At 32.6% G+C, this 21,819-nt stretch overlaps 1 protein-coding gene across 1 annotated transcript; it reads right to left on the bottom strand.

The window, feature by feature from the left end:
• Positions 1-16,572: 16,572 nt before the first annotated feature.
• On the bottom strand, positions 16,573-21,517 carry LOC109794887 (protein CHUP1, chloroplastic). The gene is made up of 7 exons (XM_083063509.1): positions 20,603-21,517; positions 18,714-19,661; positions 18,398-18,529; positions 17,972-18,153; positions 17,611-17,722; positions 17,111-17,254; positions 16,573-16,858 (listed from the first exon to the last, which is right to left on the bottom strand). Exons 1-7 carry the CDS (start codon positions 21,350-21,352, stop codon positions 16,778-16,780), a joined length of 2,349 nt encoding a protein of 782 aa, XP_082919635.1. The 5' UTR covers positions 21,353-21,517; the 3' UTR covers positions 16,573-16,777.
• Between the last annotated feature and the right edge of the window lie 302 nt (positions 21,518-21,819).

Here is a 21,819-nt window from a genome sequence, read left to right as displayed (position 1 = left end):
TTCGAAGTATAAAATATTAACTAATAAGTTCTCATCTGATAAGTCAACGTGTTCTCACTAGTGCAAAAACTCTCACATGGATTTTTTCAAGTATAAAATATTGATAGAGAAGCTCTCATATAAGATGCCAACATGTTCTCATCCTAGTAAATATTATCGGATGAAAGTTTTCAAATATAAAATCCAATTGTAAAATCTTAGTCGAATTGGCTGAATAAAATTTTTAGTCGATAAATTTTAGTTAATTATCTTTTACAATTCACTTCAATAAGAAAAATTTCTATCAAACAAAAATGTGTCTACTACTTGTACAAACAAAGTTTAATTTTCATTTATGACATGATAATTAAACAAAAACTACATGTTTTGGTTAAAATGTTTATGAATGCACTTTAAACAATCAAACCTCTTCTTCCATAGACTCAAGACTTGGGGGCTTATATATTGAATATGGTCAAATAATAAATGGAAAATGAAGTAACATCTAATATAATTATTAATAATAATAATAATTGATAAACATTTTTATTATAACTCCTAATGATGTGTAACATATTTTCATAAGATACATATATTACACCTTTATAATACTTGTATGTAACATTATTATCTTTTTGGCAAGAGCGTCAAAGTGTCATTATAAATATCTCAACTCACCTAAAGGATCTCTAGAAAAAGAGAAAAAAGAAAGTTCTTAACTTTTAACAAAAGTTTGAAAGAGACTCAATTTTTGACAACTACATTTTTTTAAATATTTTATCATATTATATATTATGCTAGACACGACTCTTAATATAATGAATTATATATCAAATATTAATTAGGGAAATTAAGATGTAATTTCATATTAGATAGGTGTATTATTTGACATACTATCTCTTTTTAAGTGTGTTTTTTAATATTTTTTAACATAATAATAGTCTTGAGTTTATTTCATTAGTTCAAAGTGAGAGTTAAATTTATTAATTTTAATTTGCCTAGCATTTTTTTAAAAGGTGATTCTCAACTCACTTCTAACAATCAATCCATTCGATCATATTTAAGGAACTTAAAATTGGATTAGAGCATATTAAGCCCACTTTAACACCCTTAAACACCAATTTATTTGGTTGGGCTTTCTGAACCAAATAAGTTGATACAGTCCAACAAACAACTTAAAACCCCATAATAGAAGTTAATTAATATCATAGACCTAAAAATCAATTCATATTCATGTCGGATCAAATCACATAAATTAAAGAAATTGTATGCAAGTTGAGCATAAGCTGTCCATTTGAATAGATAAACTCATTTTCAGCAATGCACTCCACAAATGTTTGAACATAATAATCCAAAAATCATTTTTCCCTAGCTTTAAAAACAATGCTTAAAATGAAAAGTCGTTATCTCAAGTGATTATACATTTATTTTGTAACTAATAACCAGGGATCAATCGTTACTTTGAGCATGGAGTCAAAATAAGTTATATTTCTTTATAAAATAATAAAATAATAAAATTGTGCTTGAGTACAAATTGTAGTAACCCAATTTCATCAGGAAAATATTAATTTTATTTTTAAAAAAATAGCAATAAAGGTATATACAAGAAAGAATAAAAAAGAAAAAATATGGACGTCAAATGTAACACCTCAATTTTTATATTTTATGGAGGGTAATTTAGAAATTTTCATATGATTTTAGTAGTCCAGAACGGGTCGTTCCAACCTTCCAAAAAGACCTATAATTTCTAGCCCGGAACTGGCCATTCCGAAATTGAAACGGGTCGTTCCAACCTTCCAAAAAGAATTATAAATTCTAGCTCAGAACGGGCCATTCCCAAACTGGAACGAGTCATTCCAACCTGCCAAAAAGACTTATAATTGTAGACACCCAATTTCGTCCGGGGGGGCATACAAATAACAAGATAGGACATCAGAGGGCCCAAAGGCCCAAACCAATTTTTTAGTGGCCCGGAACGGGCCGTTCCAAAATCGGAACGGGCCGTTCCCAAGTCCGGAACGGGCCGTTCTCAATCAGAACGGGCCGTTCTGGGCTTCTAATAAGCCTAAAAAAATATAGGTTGGAACGGGCCGTTCTAGACCAGAACGGGCCGTTCCGAACCAATCAAGGGGGCTTAAAATCTGTACCCCAGAACGGCCGTTCTGAAATCAGAACAGGCCGTTCTGGTTCCCCGGAACGGGCCGTTCTGGTTTCAGAACGGGCCGTTCTAGGGCGCAATGTACTGCATAACGTTCGGATCCGGAACGGGCCGTTCCGGCCCACATCTGATGCCTATAAATAGAAAATCTCGGCCAGCAGTTTGAGGACCCCAAAATTTCGTCCAGACTCCCTAGAGCACGAAATTTCTCTCTTTTTCTCTCTCCTCTCTTTTATATTTCTTGAGATTTTTGTGAGGCATTGTAGTGTGAAGGGTTGCCAAAAAGCACCCAAATCTCCATCTTTGAAGATTAATAGAGCTCGTTCAAGAGGTATTTTAGCTAATTTTCTTCTCTCTCTTTTATTTCTTATTTTTAATAAATATTATTTATAATAAAAATAATCATGTAGACATTTTAAGATTAATTGTATAATTTAAATTTCAAGCATGTAAATAGTCATCAATAAAAGGGGATTTAATATTTATATTATTATTATTTATAATGTTAACTTCGTCATAGGGTACCGATTAAGGGCGTTGTAGGGGTGCTTAATACCTTCCCTACACGTAACCGACCCCCGAACCCAATTCTGGTTATCAAGGCCATTATTGGACTTTTAAAAACCTTTTCTTTTTCCAATGTTTTGAGTAAAATATTGGTGACGACTCCATGAACCTATTTTCAAAATCATTAATTAAGGATTAGTCTGGTGTCCGGACATTCCTTAATTAATGAGACTTTTAAAAGGATGTCTAAACCATTAGTCGCAAGATCGGAAATTTTCGGGTTGCGACAGATGGCGACTCCACTGGGGAAGTTTAAAGAGGGTCAGGCCCATTTAATTGATGAAGTTAATAAAATAAAAAATAATAATTTAAATATTTTTCCCCTTTACCTTGTTTGTTTTCTTTGTTTGGCTTTGATATCTGTTTGCTTATTTAAATTCCGCACCTATTTGAAATAAAATTGTACACAAATCTTTGCACACAACAGTTCCCCCTACACCCGGGGGCATGAGGGTATTAACCATAGGGAGTGGTTGACGTACGACCGGCCCAAGTTTGGCCTTAGAGCCTGCGAGCCTTGTCGGAAATCACACTCAAGGTGATAACCGGTTACTCTAGCCTGAAATACTGTGACAGACCTTAGAATTTGCCAGGTGACGGCGACAGAGATACTGGGTCCCTGTAATGGGGGCACCTTGGGGGCCTTAAAGACCAGTGAGATTAGAACCGTCCTATACCACACACTTTTCTTGACAGGGACCACAGACCAAGGATTTGAACACAATCGTTCGTGGGTGTACATTGATTGAGCATGTGTGTGTGCATTTGTTTGTACTATTTCTTCTAATAAGAGTGGATTGGAATTTTAAAATGAGCAAATAGATAATAATAAAATAATAAAAATAATAATAAAAATTTTATACCCCTTCGTACATTCTTAGGTCAGCATTCCATTAACATCATATAGATAGTTTCCTTTTTGTAAAAAAAAAAAATCAATAAAAGAAGTCTCTTATTTACCATGCATCATTCCCTTTTAGATAATAGAAACATGATAAAGATTAGTTAAAAAAAAAGGATGACATGCATTCTAGATTAGCTCATTAATTTCATTCATTTTATTTTATTAGCTAAGGAGGATTAGGTTGCAGTATGTATAGAAAGTTAAGAGAAGTGAATGCTCTAATATACGACAGTACCTGTGCTCTAAAGAAAAGCCCAAATCGATTTTAAAAAATACTATAGTGGGGCACTTGCTTTGATATGTTTTTTAAAGTAAGTCTTCTTAGAATCTAATATAGACTCTCACTTAATACTGTCAAAATCTATTTGAGCATTCACATATAAATAAATCAATGAGACTGATATTTATTATTCTCAACTTTTTATACATTCTGCATTACATTCGTTTAGAGCATATCCCTCCTTGAAAAAGAATAAATGAGAATAAAAAGGGAAATTAACCTATGTGCGTTAGTCGGAAGTAATGGAAGCAAACCGTGCATAAAGAGTTTAGGGTAAATCATCAAGATGCCTTAAGAGGACAAAGCCGTGTCGTGCAACCGTGAAATCTAGGCGGAATAGGGATGGACGAACCCACACTCCTAACGAGTTGTAAGAACCTGAGGATGACGAATCTCTCAAACACTGAGGCAAAACGATTAGAGCTTTCTCGAAAGGTGATTTCAACAAGAGAGAAGCATTGCTTGTTAAGAAGCTGCTAGAATGAAAACCCGCAAAGGGCGTTCTAGGCAAAAAAATAAAAATAAATAAATAAATAAAAAAAAAAAAAACACTGTCTGTTCGAGCTGAAAATTGAGAGACAGCTTGAACGTTCCTCTCGAGATTTCATAGAAAGCTCTATCATCGCTTCTACCTCTTCCTACATCTCAGGAAAGATATGGGTTGAGAAAACCTTCATGAGAGAAGAAGCTAAAGGCCCTCCCTCTACACAAAATCTTCTGAAGCGCCACATCCAAGCAAGTGAAGGACTAGCTCTACAGTTAGATGACCTAAGCCTCTCTAAGGGGCAACCTCCTTCTTTTCCTTTGTGTACGAATCACGAACTTGGGGCATGCTCGGGCCCTCAAGCTACATTAAATGGGCACGTGTAAATTGACAATTATATTTTAATGCCATACACTTTTCTACTTCATTTCTCTTCTCCCTTTTATCTACTCTAAGCCTCGTCATCAAACCTTAAATGAACAAGTACATTTGAAATAAGGACGTCGTCAGAAACAATGGCTTAATACGCAATAAAAAAAACACATAAAGATCAATCGAATTGGGCATGACTTGTGGATAAAAGTCCAAATGAAATCAGTGCAAGGGGCATCCCCCTTTAATGAATGAATGAAAGATGATCACAAATGCTGCAAAGACAAAAGCCTGGCAGGAAACCCACTAAGGGGGCTGCGCAAAAATTAGGGCAAGGTCCGCTAGGAGACTCACAAACAAAAAGGGTAGCCTAGGCAAAAGTAAGGATCAAAAGAAAATGTCCGCTAGGGAACACATCTCAAGTAACCTAGGCAAAAGTTAGGACAAAGTAGCATCCCGAGCTGAAAACTGAAAGGCGGCTCGAGAAGATCATTTAATCAATATGCAATCCCAAGTCATCGCTTAACTTTGAAGGAAATAATAAGCTAATGCAGAAAATGATTTCCTCACTTTGAATGTGCTTGTTCATCAGCCTAAACCACTAGCCTACCTCGGCCAACCATTCTTCTATAAACCATTTTTGAAAAAAATCCTTTCTACCAAAACTTTTACAAAAAATATATATATATCCTCTTCCTCTCTTTCCTCTTGACCTATATGGCATTAAGATAAATTTGAGAGATACACGGAGTATGCACAGTGAAAACTCACAAGGAGAAGATGGAGGTGTCCTAGAACAGAGTCTAGGTACACCTAATCTAAGAGCTAACATATCATATTCGGTACAAGCAAGAGGGCAGAACTACACAAACCTCAGGTTCAAGAAGCAACACTGAATTCGACAGGGCTAAAGGCTAACAGTCCATGTCATTGATCAATGCGCATAAATTAATTTCTTGAAAGTAAAAATAAATTTGCATTTTAAGCATTAGCATAGAAGCATCACTGCATAACATGCATTGGCACAAGCGTGCACAAAAGGGTATAAGTTCATTTAAAAAAAAGGAAATTTGAAAAAAAAATCCAATCCACTTCTGCTTTGCATGTTTTTTTGCATTCTTGCATTCTTTGTGTGTGTCTATCCATCACTTGCTGGAGGAATCAAGAGGCTGAAGCATTCATAAAAGCTCAACAATCAAACAAGAAAGCCTATAAGCATGAAGAGGCCATCGCGCCCTACTCCTCAACTGAATGAAGGATGATCTAAGAGAATGCCAAGACCAGGAATGACTTCCTAACCAAAGCCAGAAGTGGCTTCCAAAATAACACTCATCAATAAAGATTCAACAAATAACATCATCATGTGATCCCTCCACCAATGATGACAACAAAAGATAAAAAAAAAACAGAAAAAGGCAGGCTTCATACATGTTGAAAAAAGTCGAAGCATTTATAAAAATAGCAGAAAAAGGAAAGCTTCAAACATGAAAGAGCCGAAGCTAAACAAAAATGAACTTAAAAAAAAATCTATCACAAGCAGCGCCTGAAGAGGCATCACAATACTCACGTGGTAGGGGCAACACTGGAATCCCCGCCAGCCATCCACTTCTCTGCCCACCAACACAGGGGCACAACAAACATCTCCTGCCCATCCACTTAGGGGCAGTCTTTCATTCCACAACAATCAATGAATCAAAAGGACTCAACATTTCGCCTGGAGAGGCATCACAATACTCACATGGCAGGGGCAACACCAGAATCTCTGTCAACCATCTACTCATTTGCCCACCAACACAAGGGCACCACTTATCAACAATCCTCGTCAAGGGGCAATCACATCATCAACACCAGCAGACGGCCTGGAGAGGCTATGAAAATACTACGGCCTAAAGAGGCTATGAAAATACTACGGCCTGAAGAGGCTACGAAAATACTACGGCCTGAAGAGGCTACAAAAATACTACGGCCTGAAGAGGCTACGAAAATACTACGGCCTGAAGAGGCTACAAAAATACTATGGCCTGTAGAGGCTACGAAAATACTACGGCCTGTAGAGGCTACGAAAATACTACGGCCTGAAGAGGCTACGAAAAGACTACGGCCTGGAGAGGCTACGAAAAGACTACGGCCTGGAGAGGCTACGAAAAGACTACGGCCTGGAGAGGCTACGAAAATACTACGGCCTGGAGAGGCTACGAAAATACTACGGCCTGGAGAGGCTACGAAAATACTACGGCCTGGAGAGGCTACGAAAATACTACGGTCTGCAGAGGCTACGAAAATACTACGACAACGAGGGTACCGCCGAGTTCCTCAAATTCAAAATCGGGACCGCCGTCGAGCTCCCACCATAGGTCCGTTGAAGCCTTAAAAATCAGCACAACTTGATCGAGAGCCGCCGTCGAGCCTCTCAAATCAGTGAATGACAATGAGGGTACCACCGAGTTCTTCAAAGTCAAAATCGGGATTGCCATCGAGCTCCCACCTGTGGGCCGGCTGAAGCCCTAAATATCAGTCCAGCCTGGAGAGGCTGAGCTCATAATATACTCCCTCTTCAACAAGCAACAAATAAAGGCACACATTATCACAAGAGAAACAATGGAGCTTCTACTCGAAGACTGAAGATCAGGTGTACAGTTTATCAACCTTGAGTACGCAATCAATGCTCAACTGCTCTAAAGGGTGAGGATACGAGCAAATACACCTGTCCAAGGGAAGCAACGCAGAAGCACCAACACAGAGACGGGAAGAAGACCCAGACGAAATATCTACGTCTTTACTTGCCTTTGGAAAAGCAACACAGCTATTCCAAAGGACAAGTAAAGAGGGGCAGCTGTAGACACCCAATTTCGTCCGGGGGGGCATACAAATAACAAGATAGGACATCAGAGGGCCCAAAGGCCCAAACCAATTTTTTAGTGGCCCGGAACGGGTCGTTCCAAAATCGGAACGGGCCGTTCCCAAGTCCGGAACGGGCCGTTCTCAATCAGAACGGGCCGTTCTGGGCTTCTAAAAAGCCTAAAAAAATATAGGTTGGAACGGGCCGTTCTAGACCAGAACGGGCCGTTCCGAACCAATCAAGGGGGCTTAAAATCTGTACCCCATAACGGCTGTTCTGAAATCAGAATAGGCCGTTCTGGTTCCCCGGAACGGGCCGTTCTGGTTTCAGAACGGGCCGTTCTAGGGCGCAATGTACTGCATAACGTTCGGATCCGGAACGGGCCGTTCCGAATCCAGAACGGGCCGTTCCGGCCCACATCTGATGCCTATAAATAGAGAATCTCGGTTGCCAAAAAGCACCCAAATCTCCATCTTTGAAGATTAATAGAGCTCGTTCAAGAGGTATTTTAACTAATTTTCTTCTCTCTCTTTTATTTCTTATTTTTAATAAATATTATTTATAATAAAAATAATCATGTAGACATTTTAAGATTAATTGTATAATTTAAATTTCAAGCATGTAAATAGTCATCAATAAAAGGGGATTTAATATTTATATTATTATTATTTATAATGTTAACTTCGTCATAGGGTACCGATTAAGGGCGTTGTAGGGGTGCTTAATACCTTCCCTACACGTAACCGACCCCCGAACCCAATTCTGGTTATCAAGGCCATTATTGGACTTTTAAAAACCTTTTCTTTTTCCAATGTTTTGAGTAAAATATTGGTGGCGACTCCATGAACCTATTTTCAAAATCATTAATTAAGGATTAGTCTGGTGTCCGAACATTCCTTAATTAATGAGACTTTTAAAAGGATGTCTAAACCATTAGTCGCAAGATCGGAAATTTTCGGGTTGCGACAATAATTTCTAGCCCAGAACGGGCCGTTCAAAAACTGGAACGGGCGGTTCCAACCTTCCAAAAAGAACTATAAATTCTAGCCCAGAACGAGTCATTCCCAAACTACCAAAATACCTATAAATTCTAGCCCAGAACGGTCGTTCCCAAACTGAAACGGGCCATTCCGAAAATGTCCGTTGTGAGTAAAGATGTAATCCTAGAACGTCGTTCCGAATTCAGAACGAGTCGTTCCGGTCACTCCTGAAAGTCTATAAATAGCAGCCCTTGGCCTTCCCACACACACAGATCTCCACTTTGGACCAGAGGGAACCCAGAAGAAGAGACCAACAAGTTATCACTTCTTTAGCGAAGAATTGTGAGTATATTAAACTCACTTCTTTATATCTTTTATTTTCTGTTTATATTAGTAATATCTGTCATTAATCCTTATTTAAATTCAAAATGTGATTAAATATCAAAATATAGTGTTACAATATTCAATATAAATATTTGAAATTATTGTATCAAAAATTTTATTGGAGGAATGGTTAATTAGATGTGACATCTTTTTAACCTTTGAATTTAAAGTACAAGTTGTGACAACTTATCTTTAAATTTTTTCTCCAAAAACAAAATGTCTAACCAAAAATCTTTTAAGATAATAATATTTAACAAAAATAAAATTTAACTAAAAATATCAACACATAAATATTTTCTACCAAAGAACTACGTGACTCTGATTCTTCATTACACATGAAGATACATAGGAGCAATAAATAAATCTTGTCGAGCCAAAAAATAAAAAATATATTATCTTCCTTTTTATATAATAATAATAATTTTAACTTTTTTAATGTATTAGTTAAATAAAATATATTTGATCATATTAGTGAGATAAATATTTTATAAATTATAAATAATTTGTTTAATTAATTAAAGGTAATCGTCTTAGGACGAACGTTGTGAAGTGCTAATACCTTCCTCACACGTAATCGACTCCCGAACTCAAAAATCTGGTTTTCGTAGATTATTTTCTATTTTATGGTTTTTTCAATATTTTTCTGTAAAAAATAACATTAGTGGTGACTCCCTATTTTTTAATTTATTTTTTGCCATCTTGTCGCAATCTCGATTGCGACACAAATAATACACAAATAATTACATAAGTACGAGGGAAGTCACAGAAAAGAGAAGAACTAAATGGGAAAGAGGCAGTGGAGAATTACTGGATACGTAAGATAGAGGCAATGGAAGAAGCATGAGTGAATATGAACCACAAATGATATAATTAAAATTAATTAACACTTAACACAGCAATAACAAAGCACATCCTCACCTACCATCGTCTCTTCCTCACCAAACCCTCATTCTCAAATCTCAACCTACCATGCAGCCAAGAAATTACAATATCTCTCATAATTTCACTCTTAATCACCCTTCATCAATTATTATTTTATGGTAATAATTGATGACTCCCTTCAAAGAATTATTGCCAAATCATCTACATTCAATCATTCTATACACAATTAATTATGACCGTTTGGTTTGAACCATCGTAATAACATGTTATGATCCAAAACTGTTGTTTTATGCAAATGCATATTAAGTTTATGCCAAACAAAAATCGTGACAGTTATGTGTTTGTAATAAAAAAAACGTCACAAACAGATGTAAAACTTTTGGATCTTACACATTTTTTATTACTGCTTGTCTAAAGGTTTAGTATTGATAAATTGTCAGATTAAAATTTTTATTGCAGACAATTATTTTAGTAACATTTTAGGTATCATATTTAAAAGCAATTATTATAAAATTTAATAATTTTAACTATATAATAATTTATAATAATTTCCTCAGAAAAAAATGATCTAGTTGACGTTATAAAAATATTTATAATTTAATATATTTTAATTGAATCATTAGCCAAAATGTTGAATTGTGAATCCGGATACCATAAAAAAAAAAAATAGTATCTACAACTTCGAGGTCTGATATCGTAAATTTACAACGGAATAAAAAATGAATTTAGTCTTTACATTACAATTAATATTAATTTAATTCTTCAAAACCGTTAACATTAATTATTTAATTTAGTTCCTCAGTTCCGGAAGCAGCATCAAAATCATTGTTTTGAATATGCATGTGTATATGGATACGATGATATTGATGAACACGTGCAGTCGATATTAGCTTTTAATGATTAGAGACTAAATTGATTTAATTGTTTATAGGGATGTTGTTATGATGTGACTTTGGAATAATTTGAGAAATAAAATAAAAAACAGAAACTATAAACAAAAAGTATGAGCATTTTTTTTAATCCAAAAGTATGAGCATTTATATGTGATGAAGAATATATTAAAACTATTTAATGTTTTTCATCTTTTAGTAAATAAGATTCTTTAGTAAATAATTAATCTTAACACATACCCTTAAAAGTTAAAACATATATACATTCCTTAAAATAAACAGTGTGTATAGTTGATATCAATTTTAAAAGATAATTTAAAGATTAAATAATTAAGTTAACACTCATGAGGTTGTATTAAGGGATAGTCTCATACAACGTGACAAATTAAAATTCAAATATCTTTATTAAAAAATGTGTTCATGGTCAATATAATTATATTGTAAATAATATTATGTATGATAAAAGACACTTGTGACTTTTTTTGGATAAGTAAATTGATATCACTTGTATACCTTTTAAAAGATTAAACCAATTTTTTACTTATCTATTTTTTTTTCCTATGTGTCTCTTTAAGAGGCGATTTTTTTGGTGACATTGTTAAACACTAGATATATGATCATTTCTCCATATAACTGAGATTCTAACTTTTAATCACCACGTTGTGAGGTATTAATCCTTTCTAATGAAACCAATTAATCACAGTACTTTCTTATAATGCATAACATATGAGAATTGACCAAGTGAAAATAAAAATTAAAAGAAAAAAAATAATATACTTTTTTGTTTAGTATTTTTTTTATATTATAGATTGGGAAATAAATACTACTGCACAAGGTTTCGTGAATTTTTTCAAACTTAGCTTAGCTACCTAGATTGAAAGTCAGACTATAAACTCTAAAATGGCTTGTTTTGATGCCAACAGTTGTATACAATTAAAAAAAATCTTAAAAGATAAAACCTACGATAAATAACGTCAAAACTGGTTTTCATGTAAAGGTTATGAGTTCAAGATGGCGGATTTTTAAAAAATTCAATTGGTCGCCTCAAAGGCAAGAAACAAACAAGGACCAAACTATGAAAGAATCAAGTATTTTTTTTTTAGGTAAAAAAGAACCAAAGTCTTAATGCATTTTAAGTTTTGTCATATCACTTATGTTTTTCCTTAGACAACAATCTTAATTACACTATGTTTAAAATCACGGAATTAAAAGAGAAAGCAATCTAAGGGAGAAAATTTTAAATAAAAAATAATGATTTTTCACTATTTATTTAGAAAGGAAAAATGAAAAGGAAGACTTTTTTTTCTTCACAAATAAATTTTCCCCTAGAATCGTGAAAATAAGAGGATGGCTAATTTATTTTATTTTTTATTGTTGTAGATAGTTTAAAAATTAAATAATTTTATATCAAGAATAATAATAATAATAATAATAATAATAATAAATACTTTTATGTTAAAAGTAATTAATAAATTAAAATATTTAGTTTAGATTAAACTTATTTTTAAATTACCTAAAAAATCATATTATTTATTGATTTATTTTCACACCCATTTATGTACATTTAATAAATAAATAATTTTATCAATTTATTTCTACTTTTATATTTATGTAAATAACATATTTATTCTATGTTATTTTTTTTTATATTTATATTGCTCTTATTTGTTTTATTTATTTTCTTCTTATTTTACTCTTTATCCAAATATGTCTTTAAATTTTTTTTGAAGGTCAACTCGGTTGGCCTCCCCTACTTAAGGGGTTAGCAGTGGTGTTTTTGTTTTTGTTTTTTTTTTCTTTTCCTTGTTTCCTTTTGTTTATGTAAAAAAGAAAAACTTTGAACGTCAAAATCTTATTTTGGTTGGTAATTTAGGATTTTATATATTTTTTTTCTAGTAAAAATCTTTTAAAAAATATTATCATATAAATTAATCCTTTATACATTATTAGTGTAAAGTTTTTTTTACACTGGTAACTAATTATATCTTTTAATTATATCATGTCACTGTTAAAGATAAATGTGTTTACAGTGATATGACACAATTTTACACTAACAATATATAGGTGATTAACTCTTATCATATATTATATAAAATATAATATTTATTTATTTATTTATATGTATTCACCCTTTTACATGAAATTATTATCTTATAATAAATTTATGAGTAAATTACATTGATACTCTACAAAATTTCATGAAATTATATTAATACTTTTTAATTTTTCTATCCCTGCAATAACCTCTTATAAATATTTATAAAATATTACACTAATACTTCTTATATATTACTTTAACTCACTTAATTATTTGAAAAACATTAAATTATGACCTTTTATAAAAGAGGTTAATATAAACCTCAAAGAAAAATGTTGGTGCAATTGGATAAACTTTAGAGTGTCATGAAATATACTTTAAATTCAATTTTATTAATACAAGTGGGTTCTATATTAAAAGAGATCTTTGATACTATTGACATCCTTTTTTCTCTCTCTCCCAAAATTCATACTTTTATATTTAAATATATTTTTTTTATTTATCAAAATTATAATAATGACATCAGAGTTTGAATATAAAATCATGCACATATTACTTAGAATTTTCTTTGTATATATGAAATTCTTTTTTAATATTGGTCTATTTTATTAATTATCTTATTAAATAAGTAAATAAAATTAATACTATTTAACTTTTATTAAATAAAAAATTAAATATTGTTAACAAATAAACATTTGAAATATTATCAAGATTAGTGTGAATGAAGGATTAAAGTAGTGTATATTTAATTAACATATAAGACCCACAAAATTAAGAGAAAGTTCTTAAATGAGATGTGGGGATTTTTGTATAATAAATTTTGATTAATAATTAAAATAATGTTAAATAAAAGTTATATTTAATATCAACATTGATGTAATGCTTTTTAGTTATAGTTATATTCCAAATTAGAAAGGGTAAAGCTTTAAAATATAAAGCGGACCATTATTCCATTTTGAAAAACTTAGGTATGGGACCCTAAACACTTATTTTGGGCATAAATGCATAGTTATACTTGCACGTCGCTTTCAAGTGTTCAACTTGCTGCTTTAAACGACAAATTTATAAATTATGCACGTGAATTATGACAAAGAATAATAATAATAATAATAATATTACCACGTACTACTTTATTAAAGTATTTAGATTTAGATTCAGGTCAAATGGTCCAAAATTATTTTCTAAAATCACGTCTGTAAATATAAAATAGGTGGAAGTAAGCATAACGATAAAAACAAAAAAAACAGTAAAAGAATAATCTCAAAATTTTATGTAATTTTTTTAACGCAAATAAAGAAAAATTACGGAATCTAGTCAAGTATAAGTTATCTACTCTTAAATTAAGCTTACAATAATTTTTCTTTCTCAATTGAATCACTCAAATAATCTCACATTTTTCATAAAACATAGGAAAAATAACTCTCATCTACTCAATCAACACTCTAGTTTCTTGAATCTATCTTTGTCATAATATTAAGTTAGATTTTTTGGTATGGACTTGATTTTTTCTCAATTACCATTATTCTCAACTTTCAAGCAATATGAAATTTTATAGCGCATCAAAACAATGTATAATTGATTTTGAATTAGTGGGCAATAAAAACAATAAAAGAGAAAAGAAAGCAAATTAAGTACCCCTTATTACAAAGTCTTCATCATATTCTCACAATAATGAAAATATATGAGTAGGACAATAAAATCGTATGATTCTAGTGTCAGACAAAATATTATTAATCTTAGTAAGAGAATATGTTATTCTATTCTTTTCACGATAAAAATGATGAAAAGAAAAATCCCATGATAGATCAGAAAAATTCTAATTTTAGAATTTAAAGGAGTATAAAGGTGAACAAATGAAACTCCTTAATTGATAAAAAGAAATGATCATGATTCACATATTATGTTCAAAAAATCAAGTCTACAGGATGCATACATGTTTGGTTATGTGTGGTAAAGGATTTGAATCATTCCATGCGTGTCGTTTTGAAGCTGAAGTAGCTTTTGCATGTTTTAAATATTTGAGGTGAAAATGTGCATAGACGTGTCGTGAGTAATGAATATAGAACCAAGTGCAAACTGAATTTGTTAATTTTGAAAAATGATTTTTTTTTCATGAAAAAGTTTTAAAACAATATTTTTGAAAAAGATCTTTTACATTCATTTATTCTTGGAGTGGTTTCATACTTTTTGTTAATATAGCTACGGTTAAAATATTTAAAACAAAATGAAGATATTTTAAACGTAATTCTCAAACAACTTAAGGGAGACATGGCCAAAATAGCTAGCCAGATTACTTGAGTCCAAGGTCCAATCACATCCACGATAATGGGTGTGTATGTATTTTGGTAAATGAGTGTAACATTGATTTTGAATAAATAATTACGTATAATTGATTTTGATTAAAATTGATTATGAAGTAATATGATTTATTTTTTTTATAAGCAAAATAAATTAAGGGGAATACAAGGGGGTACCCCAACCCATTACAAAATATAAAGTCACCTAAACAAAATTCAACGTAGTCCATACAAAAAGTAGTTACCAGATTGTAATGTCTACCACCATTACAAAATTAGGATCATAAAATGTCATCTAATATGATTTATATATATTTGAATGATTTAATTTAAAAATGATTAAGTAATAAAAATTGGTATAATACATTTTATAATTTTTATCTAACAAAGAAACTACTTAAATCTCCATTCACATAAAATCAGGTATGAAGTCTCAATCTCAATACAAAATCAAGCATATGAATATTTATTTAAAATAATATTAATTGATATTTTAATAAAATTTTAATGAATTAACCTAAATCTACCGTATTTATAAATAAGTTATTAGTTTATGTGAACTTAAACTCAATTTTTTTTAGATGAAAAAACATAATCAAAAGAATTTTTTTTTTAGTATTTATTTACGATCTAAGACATTTAATCATGTATCTTATTTTACTTCATTGAATCTTTCATTGTCATGTCACATTTGGACAACTAATTTAAATTCATAAATATTCTTCTCTATATTTATATTTCATATTTTCTCTCTTTCATACACACACACATAATAAACAATTCACAATAAAAAAACAACTTATATAAAAAACTTTTTTTAAATTTTAAACAACTCAAAATTATATGTGACATACAAAAACAATATTTTATTTTTAAGCAACATACTCTTAATAAAAATAATTAGTCTTGCGTGTAAAAGTTACTCATTATTAAATGGACATGTTCTTTAAATAATTACGAGCAATTATGCATCCGTTGAAGTTTTAATCGAAAGCTCTTTCAAATTAATTGTGATTGACGTTTATAGTTTTTTAATTATAAAATATAAATTTTAATTAAAAAGAAAAAAGCTTTTTTAATTAGTCGAAGGGAATATGCATGATCTAGCATTTTTCTATAATTGTATATTTTGCATTATTGTACTAATAAACATAACTATCTAAACAAAACTTTCAATATCTTAAGATTCTCTTGCTTTTTTCATTTATTATTTTAAGATGGATCTCTACAATTGTAAAATACTTATAGAGGATAGTGATCATGGTTTTGCCAAACCAAAAATTGTTATCGGTCCTTCAAAAATTCTTTAAAGATACGAATTTAAAAACGTTTTGAGAATTTTTTTTATAAGAAAATACTATTTATTTTCAATAGAAAAACTTTTAAAAACACTTCTAACTTGTATTCAAAGAGACTCAAAAGTAGTTTAAAGTTATCTTATTAAATCAAAATATAGGGCTAAGAGATCTCACTCTACCATATAAATTTTCTCGGTTGAACTTGAGTTACACAACAAAATTTGATTTTGAAGTGACTTCTATTTTTTGATTTCAACTGATCTCTCCAAAAAAGACCTGGTTTGTACATATTACAAAATCTTGCCTATTTTTCACTACCAAAATGTAATGCAATCACAGATCAAACCAATCTTGATTGCAACTATGAACAAGTTAGTATACGGCTTACTGAGATGGTAAGCTGAAACCCATCATCACCATTTTACTCATGTTTTGTTAAGAAGAGAAGCAAGATTGCGAAGTTCCTCAAATGCATGCATTGTTTCTGCATCAAATCCTCCTGCAAACTGCATTGACAAAGATATGGAGATTAATAGGCTCAAATGTATATTACTACGCAGTTTTATTATAAAGAGGAGAACGACAATACTAGAAAAATGTTGTTAGAATAGTGATAAAATAGATGTTTGTGGGAAAATGTCTTACACCAAGAGTGTACATAAAAAAAGTAAGTGTAAAGCAACATGAGTTTCACTTTGCATTGGAGGAACATCTTAAAAAGCAAAAACTGAGATGCTGAAGTGTATTAGAGGACAGACCTGATGGATTCTAAAAGCAAATCTCACTCCTTGGAGAAGCATGTAATCCATTGCAGGATCTTTTTCTAGTGCTGACTTTGCTTGAAGTTCCATAGCTACCCTTTTCATATACCTTTTAGCCAATTTAACTGAGCTTAACTTTATCTGCAAAAAATAGTTGTTGATTCACATAAGCAATATCGGATAGAATTTTACAATTATCTTGCTAGATGGATGATTGTTAAAACAAGCCTAATTGCCAGCGTAATCATTATGGGTCACCATATGTATAACTAACATGCTTAATTTCATATTAATTTCTCCATGAAACACTTGAACATAATCCAATAGAAATAAATACTAATATTCTTTTTTATGTTTTATAGAAGCAATTGCTGATATCAGTGCTAAAGTATATTAAAATGTTATGATCTCATAGTATTATAATGCCAAATACTATAATTTCTTTTTATAAATTTATTATTTGCATTTTGTAAGAATTGATGCACAGTGTGACGTACCTTGCCAATGATTCCATTATCAAGCATCCACTCAATGGGAATTTGAAACTCCTTACAGTGACGCATTAATGATTCTCTTGTGCGAAGAAGGTTATAAACCGTACGCTCCATCCTAACAAAGAAACACAAACATGTTCATAAGAATTTTGGTAGACATAGAGAGCCTGTTTGGATATGGTCTATTAAGAATTTTTGAGAGATTTTCTATTGAAAATAGAATATTTCTCTGGAGAGAAGTTCTTAAAACTTCTAATCTTATATCCAAACATGTAAGTTCTTAAAACTTCTAATCTTATATCCAAACATGTTCATACTAAACTTAAGGCTTAAGAGTGTTTTTTCAAATATTTGAGTAATTTACTTTTCCGATAATGCAACCATTTTCTTTAGAGCAATATCACAAGGAAGCCGGGGATCATCCTTGTAGGAGGAAACTTCAAATTCTAACTTTTTCAAATCTTGATACCCAAATGCTGCTTCTCTTAATGTGTCAGCTTTCTTCTCTGGCCAATCAAAATGCTTAAGCACGGCCCTCTCATCCACCTTCGAATGCACACAATCATAGTTCAATCAGATGACAGATACAAGCATAACATAACATTTATAAATTTTCATAGGTATAATGGAAAAGAATCTCCTACAGATCCTACGAACAATAACAACCACATATTTTAACTTCATGATGGATAAATTGGACCTATTCACTCTAGAAGTAGCAAAGTTTATACCTGAATTTGGACATGGCATAATTTCAAGCTACAAAGATCATAAGAAAAAAGCAACTTACAAGAAAGCAAAGTTCATCATCCAGCCACTTCACAAATGCAACTACATCTTCTATGTTCTGATAAACTGCATTGTTCACCTCTCTAATCAATGAATTCACAAATTCTCCCTGAGTCTCTATATCGGCCTTTATCTACATACATATCAACAGAGACTTATTAGCCACATAGATGTGAGGAAAACCATTCAATAAATTAAGTTCTAAAAGCAAGCCTAGCTGAGAAGATTCCATTCCCCCTCTATGTATGCTTGAAAATACAAGAAATCATGAATAATATAAAATGACATGCTAGCTAAAATCATCAATAGTTACTCACAGCAAGCAAGTGTGATGAACGATTTTCAATTTCTCCTATCATGCTACTACGAACATCAGCAACATCAGGTGCATCAGATAGTCCTCCATTAGAAGAATCTTTTCTAGAGTCTCTCTTCATAAGTGAATGGTACAATTCCACCACTTGTGGGGCTCGTTTCACAGTGGCCGTGTTACTTCTCGATGCAAAATTCATCGGAGGTGGTGGAGGAGGTGGAGGTGGAGGAGGTGGAACTTGAGCTGAACTTTCTTGTTTTGTTTTGCTAGAAATAGAACATGAAGGCCTTGGAGGGGGATTAGGAACACGTAGGGCCCTCTTCTCAACATCTGAAGAAACCAAAAGCTTGTTAGCCTCTTGGCAATTGCCAAAATATTGTGGTCTTTGTGCAATCTCTAAACCAGATTGTTGAACAGATAATGGCACTGATTCCTTTTCCATTTCTTTTGAACATACAAAACAATCAGACTGTCTTCTCTTACTCAAAACAACTTCTTCCTCTGAGTAGTTTGATCCACTGATAGAGTGTCTTCTTCTGGGGCTTCCCCCTACATCTGATTCAATCCAATTTTTCTCAATGAGATTACCTTGGCACTCTACTTGGGATACATGGTCACTAGCGATGGGCCACTTTTTTGGCTTCTTCATCATATTGAACCTATTTGCAATGCCACAACTTAGGTACCTATTGGTTTGATCAGAGAAAGAACCAACACAGTCTCCACTACTATTGCTCACAACAGAGTGAGGGCTAGATGGCTTATCAGAATCCAATGCTGAGCATGTGTTCTTCAACTCGTTTCTTAAACATGAATTCACCCACCTCAAGTAGGCAAGCTCCTCAACCTCATTCAACCTGCTTATCTGTAAACCTTCTACTTGCTTGCACAGGTCTTCATTCGTGACCCTCAGCATTGATGCCTCGGCTTTAATTTTGGCAACAATGTCACTCTGATCAACCAAAAAAAAAAGCCAATCAGACAAACTCAAGTAAAGTTCACACTTACTAGTTTAGAAAATTATTGGGGAAACTATAAAACACAAAAGGATAAATATAAGAAACCAGCAAAACATACATCAGTTTATGTTTGGATTCTCGTTGGATCATATAAAATCATGTGTTATGTCCGGCTTTTAAAGATTTCATTTTGAGTCTAAAATTGAGTTTGAGTGGAAATAATTTAAGATAATTTTTGTGTAAGATCCAAAAATTTACTGAGTATTACTACCGGCTTGCCTTCAGAATAAAAACATCCAAACATAAATCACTCGTTTCAAAATCAACTTTAACTAAAATCAATTTCATTCAAAAATAAATTTTGCAAGTGCTCACCCTAAACATACATGTATGCAATCAAAACAAATCAACGAGCAAAAGAAATCTGGAATCTGAAATGTTAAGTAATGAATAAGAGTGTATTAAGCAATGAAGCGTTGCTAAATAATTTGTATTCACATTAATTAATTAATTATTTAACTCAAACAAAGTGCCACAAGTAATGAAGCATCTTTTCTTCTAATTTGTACATTCACATTGTTCATGTCATATTATTTGTAAAATTTTTTTTGAATGAATTTGGTTAGAATTGATTTTGAAGGGATGTCTTAATTCTAAACACAAGCCAGTACTAAAACTCAATATATATTTTTTTTATCCAAGGCCTAAATTAGTATCTTTAACTTAAACTCAATCAATTTTAGACTCCAAAAATCAAACATATGAACATTCACCTAAAATATATTTCAACATCATCTTGCCTGATTAAACGTGAGTCCAACACACACTACACTTCCATCCAAAACCCTTTCCAACCCAACAAACAACCAAACAAAAAACAGACAAGACATTTCAATGTCTCATAAAAGCAAAGAAGCCAAATTGAGAAAACCACCTCAGAAGATTTGTTAGGACAAGCCAGCTGAGCCTCAAGAGAAGAGAGTTTGCAAGAGAGGTCCCTCTTCTGCATCTGCAGCTCCTTATTCAGCCTCCTCAACTCCACAACTTCCAGCTCAAGATTCTGCACTTTCACTTCCTTGAGCTGTTGCTCTTCCCCTTTCGCCTCCTCACATGTCAAACCAGCCAATTGCTCAGAGAGCATGGCCTTCTCCTGTCCCAACAAGCCAACCCTCTTGACAACCTCATCCACCTCACTCACCCTCTTCCTGCACTCTGCCAGCTCAGCATGCAGCTTGCACTCCCTCTCCTTGGACTCTTGCAGCAACCCCCTCATGTGATCCAACTCGGTGAACAAATCCGTGGAAGATTGCCTCCTATGCGTTGGGAACGCGTGAGGGTGAACCTGAGCGGGGTTGATTGAACATGACAAGTCACCTATGAGGGACCTCTTCACTCGGGAGTGAGAAGGCACAAAAGGGTTGTTGTTGTTGTTCTTAGCATCCGAGGTTGTTGTTGATGATGTTAGTGTTTGTTTTTTGTTGGCTAGCGTTGTTGTTTGAAGCTTGCTTTTTTTGTCATTGGAGAAGCCTTTCACTATGTGGGCACCCCACAACCTCGTTTTTGAGTTGTTGTTGTTGTTGTTGTTGGGGTTGGTTCCTTTGATGTTTTGAGGCTTTGGGACTTGGTTTTGGTCTGCAAATTTTGAAGCTTTGGACCTGTTCTCTGATGGGTTTTCTTCCCTCATTTTGTGACAACTGCACGGAACAAGAAAACCCTTGGAGCAGAACCAGAGAATGAACAAATGAAAGAATATTGGTTTGGTTTATGAACAAGGAGTGTGTGTGTGTGTGAGGATGTATAAAGGATGTATAAAGGAAGTGGAAGGTTTGCTTTGTGATTTTGAAAGTTTGAATTTTGAAATGTGTAAGAGAGAGACATTGAAGTGTGCGAGGACTACGAGGACGGAGCCTGGGAACGGGGAAATACAACGGTCGATTTTTGGCGTCCTGGGCCCCACTTTTTTTAACCTTTAGCATACTCTCGAGTCTCGCCACATAGTACGTGCAATAAAAGTTGACTTTCTTTTAAGAGAAAGTTACTACATCAAAATTATGATGAATGGGTTATTTATTATTTAAGTATACGTTTAATTATGATTATAGGTGAAGAAGCAAGTTTTGAATTTTGTCTAATTTTAAATCTTCTAACAAT

The sequence above is a fragment of the Cajanus cajan genome, chromosome 9, assembly GCF_000230855.2.
Source record: "Cajanus cajan strain Asha chromosome 9, NIPB_CcT2T_4, whole genome shotgun sequence".
NCBI lineage: Eukaryota > Viridiplantae > Streptophyta > Magnoliopsida > Fabales > Fabaceae > Cajanus > Cajanus cajan.
This window is presented reverse-complemented; position numbering and strand designations above follow the sequence as displayed.

Bases quoted from the DNA above. Each gene is read 5' to 3' on its own strand.
- LOC109794887 (XM_083063509.1), bottom strand. From the start codon at position 21,352: ATGAGGGAAGAAAACCCATCAGAGAACAGGTCCAAAGCTTCAAAATTT. The intron at 17,255-17,610 runs GTACGTCACACT...TATTTTTTGCAG, and splicing joins ATAATGGAATCATTGGCAAG to ATAAAGTTAAGCTCAGTTAA. The intron at 16,859-17,110 runs GTCTGTCCTCTA...TTGTCAATGCAG, and splicing joins TTGCTTTTAGAATCCATCAG to TTTGCAGGAGGATTTGATGC.